At 37.1% G+C, this 11892-nt stretch overlaps 1 protein-coding gene across 6 annotated transcripts in view; it reads right to left on the minus strand.

The window, feature by feature from the left end:
* Positions 1–4238: 4238 nt before the first annotated feature.
* NOX5 (NADPH oxidase 5) overlaps positions 4239–11892 on the minus strand; it is a 43459-nt gene continuing 35805 nt past the window's right edge. For 5 of the 6 annotated variants that reach the window (XM_072402569.1, XM_072402570.1, XM_072402568.1 and 2 more), the window contains 4 exons: positions 11237–11321; positions 8976–9075; positions 5649–5815; positions 4239–5572 (listed from right to left, as the gene is read on the minus strand). In XM_072402569.1, the coding sequence (XP_072258670.1) occupies positions 5441–5572; positions 5649–5815; positions 8976–9075; positions 11237–11321 (484 nt within the window). In that variant the 3' untranslated portion in view covers positions 4239–5440. Of the gene's footprint in view, positions 5573–5648; positions 5960–8975; positions 9076–11236; positions 11322–11892 lie in introns of those variants that run through there. The other variant, XM_072402572.1, reaches the window with a different exon arrangement.

Genomic DNA, 11892 nt, shown 5'->3' on the forward strand with positions numbered 1-11892 from the left:
GGGGTCATAGTAATAAATAAAAAGATCATGAATAAGAGACATACTCTGAACAAAGGTCAAGATTAAGTATCACACAGCGTGCAGGGGTCAGAAAGGAGTAACACACAGAGTGCAGGGGTAACAAGTAATGCACAGCATGCAGGGTTGTCAAGCAAGTAATGCACAGAAAGCAAAGTTTATGGGCAATTAACTCCAAAAGTGCTCCCAAGCAAAAATTTCTCTATCCCCTAATACCACCCCAACCCGTGACAAATCCTGTTCCAGCACAAATTTTTCCCATCATGAAAGATGGTTTCCAGTGACAATCCTTAGATGAACAAGTGAGTGCTGTACATACAGTGCCGTTCGTTTTTTTTGGACCACTGTATAACCATGTACACTCCGCAGCAGTGTATATGATTGTTCCCAATTGGTCTTTCATCAATTCAATGATGAACGATGTCGAGGGAGTGCTGAACACAATACGTAGCTTAAGAAAGAGGTGGTACACCAGGCACCCTAACCGTAGGGTTACAGTTAGGATTAAACCTCCCCTCCAGGTACAGCATGCATTGCCAGCTGTATTAGCTGAGCTGTACATTGTGCCTGTCATTGTTAGCCAGCTGAATTTGCTGAACCATACCTTATACCTATCATTCACAGCCTGTCAATGACAGCCATAGTGTACAAATCAGTGAACCAAGCCGACAGAAAATACCAGGTATGGTGCAAACCCAGATGGCAGCCAATAACAGATTGGAAGAACTGGGGCATTTAATGGGGAATCACACCCTTCGTGACGTATCTGATTGCTGAACATCAATGTCATTTGTTTCGAATAATCAATGTGCAGGTGAGATTTGAGACACACAAAGCCTCCTGATAGGTCTGGTTATATAGATTAATTCTGGACCTTTGTTTTTTTTATCATTTATTATATAAGACTCATTCACTTTGTTACAGACTATAATGAGACTGTTACTTTCAAAGTACCTAAACCATAGATCATTATATTGTGTGTTTGTTTTTAGGTGTTTCATTAAACATATCACATCATATCTCTATACATTTGTGCTGCACGGAGGTGACAATCTTCTCGTTGTATAGGTCGTATCACTATGGAAACGTGTAAGCATCTTCCTTCTTTTGCTTCCAAATCTGACAGGTTAATAAGCAGGCCACCTCAGCACCGGCATTTGGATTATAATTACGACTGTCTGTCTCCCCCCTGAGCAGCAGCTTCCCAAGCTGGTGAAATCAGCCTGGGAGTCATCTGGATCATCCGCCTGCACAGCTGTCATTGGAGTGATGGCCTAGACATATGCTACCTTTGTTCATGTACTAACTAATAGTAAAATAATGAATGCAAATATGTAATTGGTCGTTATGGGTTACAGCATTGGGTATTGTCAGTTTGTTTTAATTTCAAGCTGTTAGATATCACCTTGCTAATAGAAATAAAAAGAGATCAAAATATTTTTAAATATTTACCAGGGTCACTTTAGACCTAACGTTGAACTGAAAGGCAGACACATTCATGCAGCTATCCAATCATTAATACATCAATAATTTTATTTTTATAAATGCAAGCAGTGTAGATACCTTAATTTGACTGATTAGCAGTCCTTAGTGCAGGGCATAAGGAGGTGGAGGGAGAAGCATCACAAGGAGCTAATCCTATGAGCAAGAAGAATGCTGATAGGTGAAAGCAGAGTTAAAAAGTTATTTAAAGTTTTTTCTTTTACTGCCCAGTCCCAGAGTGAGAGTGGGAAGGAGACGTGTAGGTTAAAGCGAGTAGGAGGCATGGTGGCTCAGTGGTTAGCACTCTGGCCTTTGCTTTAGGTCCCAGGTTCAACTCTCAGCCAGCACACTATCCTAATGGAGTTTGCAGGTTCTCCCTGTGTTTGCGTGGGTTTACTCCCACATTCCAACAAAAACATGCAGTTAGGTTAATTGGCTTCCCCCTAAATTGTCCTTGGACTGTATTAAAGACATAAGACTATGGTAGGGACCAGGGGTGTAGTGCCCATTCCCCAAAAAAGTGAGGACACTGTGTGCCCATGCCACTACACCCCTGGTAGAAACATTGGATTATGAGCTCCTTTGAGGGACAGTTAGTGACATGACTTTGTAAAGCGATGTGTAAAATGTCACTGCTATATAAATACTAGTTAATAATTATAATAAAGTAAAAACTGCTTTCAAAAAATTTAGGTCCCCTATCCTGACAGGCAAGACTGTGCTGTGTGACAAAGCTATGCAAATTTTAGGACTGACTGGAGAGAAATACAATTTTTTTGGCATGTAATACAACTTTCATATACAGTATGTTGATAATTTGTGTGTTTAAATACTACCTTATATATATCATTATGTACACAGTCCTAATACTCCACATGCATGCTACAATCCAATCACTGCATATTTACTGACATGATTTATTTAATGCTTTGTATATCATTTATTACATTTATTAAATCATTTATTTATATCATTTCTATTTACATCATGTAATAAATATTCTGTATTTTCAAATTGAATAATACCGATTATTTAAGATTAATGAAAATAAAAATACCGAAAACTAGCTAAATATTTTCTGTTGAAAAAAAACGCTTTTATTGCTACTGTAAATATTTCTGTCTGTAGTATCTCAGCCATACCTGTAGATTATTCTAGAGAGCCCCAAAACCTGAGTTTCTGATTTAATTAAATGCAGAATTGTGCCGAGAAAGTCTATAAAGTATTTTTCCTATTCCACCTTCCATACTTTCCTTTGGTCCATCAATTAGATACAGAATGCATGTTTATAGAACAAAGCAATGGTGAAGCCACAAGGTCGGCCCAATGCACCAAGTGTACCAGGACAGTTTGATATTGCTGTTTTAGCTCCCTGGATTTCAGGAAACTTTGAAAGAAATCTGCAGACATGAGTGTCTGCATAATTTATACCACCAGGTTAGAACTATGGACCAATTTAACATTTGATGGGTTTGGCACAGCAGCAACTTAGTTACAAGAATATATTAGATCATAAAGCTAAATGTCAGCTTTATAGAATGGGGGAATAAAGAGCGGTGGATGCCATTTTCTTGTGTCAGTTTAAAAGTATTGCATACCAAATTGAAAATCTTTGGAAAAAAAAGTATATCTGCACCAATATTATGGCTGTAGAAGAATGGACCTGGTTTATTAATGCTCTCCAATCATGGGAGAAACTGTATGATCCAGCAAACCTTGAATAGATCTGGTCTTTTGGTTAGCAAATTATTTTTCAGAAATCCATCCCAGGTTTGTTGGATCATGGGAGAACCAAGTCTTGGAGAGCTTTAATAAATCAGTCCCCCGGTGTCTATTGTCCCCTGATGGCACCAACCTAAAACAGGTTTTTATTAAATGCAAATTGGACTTATTAAACCTTAATATTTTATGTTTAGCATTTGTAGTTCACCACGTCTGCTGAGATGTTTTACTGTAATGTGTTAAGTTTTTTTGTCCAGTATCTTTTTGCCTACTATTTATGCCACTGTTCTGAAGACTGCACTATGACCTGCCAAGCTTAACCCTGTATTGTTAACAATGTTTTAGCAAGATGAAGATAATTGTATGCTAATTATGTACATAACTAGGAAGCTATGGACATATATTATGGCTTCTGGTCCATTTGAGACTTTTCGCAGTGGCAGTGAGAGATCAGTATCCTGTTCTGCTTGATGTTGAAATGAAAAGTTCTGCTGTATAGGCATGCAAATGTGTTTATAAAGGGCATCCTGCTCACTGTTTAATATAAACAAAAGTGCTTTAGCTGTGAATACCCCTCAGAGACAGATTTGTAGTCCTATGAGTCTGTGTGAGCAGATAAGAAACACATTAAATAAGAAGGCTCAATTGGTAAATTGGATTGTTAGCGGTAACTTGTTATTCTTCTGTCTACATGAAGACATTGAAAAGGACCGCTGGGAGGACAAGAGCGGAAAACAGAGCCACTTGTCAGGGTACTCAGGTGTTTCCTAAGAGAGAATACTGACTCATCCTGCAATGCCAAGTGATAAGTTGTGACAGTGATCAGAGGCAGAAGAAGCATCTACTATCAGAGGGATTGGCACAGCTGCACATTGCTAACAGTAATTCACATATCACCCAGAAATGAACCCAGTAGCTGCCATGTTTGTTACAATGCTGATATAAGTGATAATAAACTTTTTGCCTATGTTTTTACTCCATGCAATTACAATACAACACAACACAATAATAATAAATGCATGTAATTTGTCATTTTATTTGTTACAATAGGAGTATTTGTAGCTGCATAAGTATTTGCCACAATCAGTGATTATACAGAATTTGGAAAAAAAATAATTTCTGACATTTTTATTAATTGAAATCCATGCAGAATCTGTACAAACACACATAGGGATAAAGTTTTTATTTAAGGAGCAGTTTCATGCAACTGCAGGTATACTGCAGGAAAAATAAAAAAGTAAAATCCCTACTTGCTGAGTAGCACACCTTTCCATCCAGGTTTTACTGTACTGCACCAGGCCACCCAACTTCCATTTGTCACAATTTGGGGGATGGTGCACAACTCTTGCACTAAATAATCACCATCTACTGCTCTTTTTATTCAGTAGAATTTTCTAATGTAGTTCAATCTCTGTAAATTTGTAATAGGAGGGTCTGGAGGAGCAACTTGGGAAAAATACCCTTTAATGTTTCTAAGGGAACATAACAGCAGTCTGAATGTTATGTTCCCTTAGGAGTTTTCCTCTGTATGTGGAACAAACAACTCAAGCAAACAAAGTGTTTGTAACTATCCTTTGTGCTCAAGAAATGTGCCAAATTAAAGTCTGTAACTTAGGCTGCATACACACGTGCAATAATTGTCATTTGAAAGGATCTTTCACAATCCTTTCCAATGACTAATGACTGCATGATGCATGAATGAGTGCTGTACATACAGCACCGTTCTGCTCTATGGAGAGTGGAGGGGAAGAGCGACGAAGCAGCACCCCGCTGCACGCTTTCTCCCTTCACTTCTATTAAATCGATCGACGTCCATCATCCGAGGATCGGCCAGGACGGTCGTTCGGGTGATGGACGATGAGAGCTGTACACACACCAGATTCTCATCCTATATCGGCCCTGAGCCAATTATCAGAAGAGAACCATTGCAAGTGTGTACAAAGCCTTAGTTCTGCAAGAACATCATCAGTAAATAAACTTTTGTTTGAACTAAGCTCATCTGGGCTATTTATTTTAATGCTTTCATAAAAATAGGATGTGTGGCCATTGAAGACCTCTGGAATGCAACCTAAGGTAATTATTCACGCAGGAGGGCAGCACTTGGAGAAGTGAGCATATGTCTTTAACTACAAATTGTAGCAAAAGCTGCAGTTTTCCTTTAAAAGCAAACTTTTGGGTTTGAACTAAAACAAATTTGTCCACCAATCCAGACTCATTACTAGAAATTTTCCTTGAAAAATTTGAAGTTGAACTGTTCACAGTGAGCTTTAATGACTTTAGCCAGTGCTGGAGAGCCACAGAAGAACACTTGCACCTTTCCTTTTTTCTCCTGCTCAATTTTCTGGAATACCTAAAAGGGAGAATACAAATGTTAGTTACTTAAAAAAATGATAAACATCAATATATTCATCTGTATTTAGTAAAACCTTGTTCCATTCTGGACGTCCAGGCTGTGTTCGGGTCTTCAGTCCTGTAATTGAGTCTTTTTCTTCCTTTTTGGCCAGAAGGTCTAGAGCCATCTGTAGTCCAATTGCCTTCATGTCATTCTTACTGAGAGCAGAAGTCATGTACATGTGCATTTCCAAAAATCGACCTGTGACACAGAATTTTATTCAGGACAATTGTGCTGAACACATATTTAACAGGCTCCGTTGTGACAGATTTATTTTGGTGAAAACTGTTAAGTTAGCATCTTTCCAGATAGGCAAATACTGTCATCGTTTTCCATATGGTCAGCCTATAAATATGAAAGACCATTATTTTTCTGTCTTGTTTTTGTTTTTGATTTGCTGTTTGGAGGAAATAATCAAGTTCCATAACAATCTTGGCATTAAGCAGACAATAGGCCTTTTCAATAAAAATTATTGCATTTATTTCTGAGGCTCATAATCAGAAAAGAGGCCCAGTGCATACAGAATAATATTAAGCAAGTTTACTGGTGGTGATTTTTTTCAGTTGAAATACAGTACATATGCTAATTATTTTTCCCTGCCAAAAATATGCTGTTCAGTGCATTCAAATTTTGTGATCCAGACACCCTTGACAGACAGCACAGCTAGAGATGACCTCTACCACCACAGCAGTATAGCTTTGGCAGATTGTAAAGAAACCCCTATCTTGCCCTTGGACAATGAAGCAGCAGCCCACCAGTGAAGCCATCTGTATGCCCCTTTCCCTGGTCATTTTGTTTTTCCATCAGCTCATGTGCATGTATTAGGTTACCGGAGGCTGATTTTAGGAAAAATTTAAATGCTTAAAATTCATTTATTTAACACAAATTTCTTTTATATTTTCTGACTGCAGTTCAGGTTTAGCATTAAAGACCCACTTCATCTGTTATACTACTTTGGGCTGTCCCTACCGTATTTTTTATCATTACTAAATGCAGTGTGAAGAGTGTTCTTTCACAAAGAGCTAAATGTCAACAGAATATTGAGTTGGGTCATCAGCATGGTGTATTACCTCTGCCCACATTGTTTTTTTTTGGTCTGGGAACTCTTTTTTTCTCTTATTGAGTTATATAATAAACATAATAGTATATGTCTGTAAAGGTTTGCATTTATCCATGTCAGGGTGTAGCAAGCAGTGCTAAGCCACATACAACACAACTTTATTGTTTAATTTTGCTACTTAAGTTATAATATGTATCAGGAATATAATCCAGCCTCTATAGATAATATAGATATAATAATAATAATAATATAATATTATAATATAATAATATAATAGATAAATATTAAAGATTTGCCTTGATACATTCCATGTTGTTTGTGTTCAAGGGTATTAGGTTACATTAGGTAGGCATTAAGTGTGGATATAAATGCTTGGGTAGGTTCCTAAAACTGATTAGAACAAAAAAAACTTTAATTACTAATGTTAAATTAAGTACTAATGTTAAATTAATGTTAAACATCTTCAATATACAGAACACAGCCCAGTTAAATGTGAGTATCCAATGTTAGCATTTTTGTCTTGAATAAATAATACATTGTAGTATAATGTAGATTATATTACAACACTGATACCAACCTAATTTCTAATTATTCCGTTTAAGTTTAGACATATACATAAAGATATATAAATTTTATATGCTATTAATTATAAGAAATTGGAGACATTAGGTAGGTTTCAGAGCTGCATAAAATGTTGTTATCATTTACATTGGAGTTGACCCTTAATTGAGAGATATTATTTAAATACTTGGAGCAGTTGATAAAACATTCAATACTTTTGTAACTCTTCAGTGGATTGGAAATAATAATATATTAACATATTTGGGTTTTTGAAACCTAGTCCGATACAAAATCTTTTTGCTTTAAATATAGCAGTGGAAGGTTAGACTGGCGGAAAGGTTTCTGCACAATTATCACGTTTCCATACCCCTGTACATCTAGAACTTCACCCACAGAAAATAAATGGGGTGGCAGTGAGAAGTGGAGCAATGCTTGCTGCCATCTGCTTTAAAATGGGCAAACACAGGTTCTTAAAAATCCAATAGAGCAGTAAGGGTAAGGGAGCCTATTTTGTTTTTCTTTGCTTAGTATGTTTTATGCCACCAATTTCTGTGTAATGTGAAACACGATAGCCAGCTTTGAAACATAAAGGTAGAGGAAGTGTCATGTTTTTCTTCAAAAGTTTTCTTTAGCGCCCCTTTCACCTTGTTGGCACCCAGGGAAATTTAACGTTTATTTGACAGCACAAATGTATTTCATTGCCCGGTCTCCTGAGTACACCATGTGAATGTTCAGCATCTGACAGCACCATTGAAATACATGATTACAATATGCTGGGATTGAGAGCAGTCGTTAATCACTGACAGGTTAACGGAAACACACCTCTAACTATGTAGTGCAAGTTCAGGAAAGTAATAAACAGAAAAGTAATAAGAAAAGGTATAGTTTTGCAATCATCTAGGAATTTATCACAGGATATGGAAATTCATATGAGTGTCAAGGTTCCCAAAGAGTAAAAGAATGCTGCCAAATCGGCATTTCTACAGCTACCTTAGAAATTTAACAGGTACAGCTGTCTTTTAGGTAAATGCTGAGGAACCTACTAGGGACATACATGCCTGTGAAATACAACCATGTATTAGTCCATAGAAGTATCAAATCACAATCTGGGTCATATAAATGTAGCATCTGTACACCAATAGGTCTGTTAGTATTTGAAATTTTCTGATATGCAAGCAAACTGGCTACATCACCAACTCGTCGTGTGGTTAGATCATGATATCGAATACATCTGACCAATCACATGTATTACCAGACGTGATATTTAAAATAGAAGGTAAATGGTGGTGGTGAGAGCAATCAAAGCAGTCATACAATAGTCAGGTGTATACAAACCTGGAAAGCATCTGATCCAGGATTGAAAACAGGTTGTTTAGTGATCTGCTAAAGAAGATTGCTAAACAACTTTTGCTGCACACATGCAAGATGATCACAATCATTTGTCTTAGGTGAAAGTTACCTACATAGCATTAGGCTTTATTCACACTCAAGAATTTTGCATTGTGGTGGTTTAAAAAAAATCAATGCAATTTCCAGCAAAATGAACCATCCATACCTTTTATAGGGATAAATGTTAGCTCATGAAATATGGGATTTGGGTGAATGATAGGACAACATTTTCTAACTAATCAATTGCTTTTTCTCCAATGTGCCTTGGTGGTTGGTGGTTTCTGCAATTGCCCCACTGCAATGGACACTAAAGAAATTTTCATGCATTTGTCTGTTAGTAATTCCTTATACCTTCTGGTTCCTCATCAGCCTGGTCCAACTCAAGCTTGGTTAATAAACTGACAAACCACTCAAAAAACTTCTGGTCTCGGTTTATCCAGATAAAGTCCACCTGGGATGGAATAAAATAAATATGAAGGTAAAATCAGCACGGAAACTGTAGGGGAAAAAACTTTAGGGGTCAGTAGATCCTTAAAAGTAGCTGAGAGTATAAAGTAAATCCCATGGGGCCTCATTTTTTAAGGTTCTCCAAGGCTGGAGAGGATACACTTTGATCAGTGAACCTGGGTGATCCAGCAAACAATGCTTTCTCCAAAAGAATACTCTAATATTTGTGCATATCACATTCATAATTTAATGCAGTTATGAGGCCTGAACATCTGTGTAGTTATCTGGTATAATTGTATTTGAAATGGTGACAGTGGCTAAGACAGAGCAGACTCAAACCTGTCAAGGAGTTTGAAGACATTGAACTGAGAGGAACACAGGAAGAAAATGGAAGTGCCAAATGGAGCTCAGACATCACTGTGCCATGTAAGCTCCCCATAATCTGTAAATATGGTATGAACACTTGCACATTATGGCCAAAACCTCCTGGGCACCCCAAAGTTGCTGAAGTTCACTACTACATTAAAGCTGTAAGAGTGCAATTAGCAAGAGGAATATATTTAAGTGTTATAAATCTTTAGGATAAGACTGTACTCATAACAACCTGAAGGTTTGCAGTGGCTGCAATGTACATTCTATCTCCTATGAAAGTATACTTTAAATCCCCTTCCAGTTGCTCTGCAGGGTATGAACATTCTAAGCGTCTCTAGTAAATTATAACCTATGAACATCATATCTGTTTGCTGTTCATTACAGAGGTATCAAGGGAAGCTGTAGGCTGGGGTTGACCTAGGTCAAGGCACTTGTCTACAGCACAACGGTGCTATGGACTTGAGGATGTCAGCAAGTTTTATAGAAATTCAAAAAAATGGTGAATTGGACAATAGGCTATGGAAAGGGGCTTGGGTGCACTTTAGAAAGGTGATGTCGTTGGGGGTGTGATTAAAAATAATTGGGGTCCTGTTTATTATAAAAGCAATGGCTGATATCTCTCTCCGCAAGCCAAGTTATGTATTATCTTAGCTCTTTTTTTTAAACTAATCTATAGCATGCATTTAAATATATCCATGCACTTATTTTTTGTTTATTTTTTTCTTTAATAGATGAAACCTTTGCTTGTTTTAGAAATTTTGTTACTGTTATTATCATTATCGGAGCTTTAGCAGATTCACACAGGAAGGGAAAAAAAATAGAGGTGGAAATTGTGCAAGTTTGGCTTAGTCAGCAAGTCGTGTTTAAATACATACATTAAGAAGATCTTCTGAATGCAAAGAAGTATTTGTACATGATGAAGCTTCTTTGCAGGTCTGATTGTTTGTGCCAGAAAAAACTCAGATAACCAGCACCTGACAGCTCCGCTTTCTTGATTGCTCCTGCAGCCCTAGCAGAGCTGTGATATGTGTTCTGCATCCAAGAACACATGCCACAGGTCCACTAGGGCTGTGGGAGCAATAAGGAGAGCAGAGCTGTCAGGGGAGGAGAGCAGAGCTCTGCTGATTGCTCCACTCTGTGATTGGCTGAGAAAAGGGAAACCCTGATGACGCTTAAGCATTCATCAGGGTTTTTTCCCTTTTCTCAGCCATTCAGCATTAGAGGTAAACAGGGATAAGTCTCCCCATTCAAGTCTAGTTCTGAATGGCTGAGAAACCTCAGTTTCAGAGTAACCTCAGTTAACCAGAAACTACAGTTATCCGGAATCGACAATTCCCCTGGGTGCTGGATAACCGAGGTTCTACTGTATATATAATTCAAAATGCCCCCTTTCTTCCATGTACTATCATCAGCCTTCATTCGCTTATCAATGCTCAACACAGTAATTATGTATGATTCTAAAAAAACAATTATTATAACATATATTTTCTTGTTTCATAGCAGTTCTTGCCATTCCATTATTGAGTACTATAGTGTTTTTTTAAAAGAAGTTCAGGAACCAATTTTCATATCTAAGCTCTTTCATAAACAATACAACACTACAAATGTAAAGAAAGAGGCTTGCCAGCTACACAGTCTTACAAATATATATAGATTTTAATATATTGCCATATTTTCAGTTTTTTTTTTTACAAAGTTTTTATTGTGTTTTAAATTTACATTTTCATGTTTTATGCAATATTTGGGGATTTTGTACCTGCGGACTGCACTATTGCATGCAGTCCTGTCCTCACCTTTCTGAGCTTCATCTCACTGTCTTTCTGAGGCTCACACCAGGAGTAGCTGCAGCTGGGGCAATTCTGTTTTCGCATACGGTACCTGATGAACATAACATAAAATTAGGATACCAAGAGATAGAAACATATCTACTGGCAATGTATGTTTAGTTACTTATAATATGTTTAATGCTCACAAAACCTCTAGAAACAAACCTCTTAGCTTGTAAGCTTATTTGGGCGAGGTTATCTCCTCCTCCTGTGTATTATTTGTATCTGTCGGTCATTTGCAACTCCTAATGTGTGTATAGTGCTGCTTATTATGTTCCTTTATATATACAGTTTAATAATATTAAAAATATTAATACCAGACACTAACTGTTTATATTGGATTGTTTACCGTATCTACATAAACAGGATCTTTACCATACAACACATTGTTTACAGTATATAAATTCTCCCTGATACTGACAAGTTCTCAGTGTCTGAAATAAATTTTTCAAAAACGTTGTGACTATTGTCATACCATGTAATTTTTTGTCCCTCTGAGGAGCTCACAGTCTAAAGTCCCTACTATAGTGATATTAGTTGATTTATTTAAAGTTGTTTATCCATTGCATCGTCTATGACTGCAGTAAAGCTTTAAATGCCTTAAATGTAAAATCACAAACAGG

Source organism: Pyxicephalus adspersus, chromosome 2 (genome assembly GCF_032062135.1).
Source record: "Pyxicephalus adspersus chromosome 2, UCB_Pads_2.0, whole genome shotgun sequence".
In the NCBI taxonomy this organism is placed as follows: domain Eukaryota; kingdom Metazoa; phylum Chordata; class Amphibia; order Anura; family Pyxicephalidae; genus Pyxicephalus; species Pyxicephalus adspersus.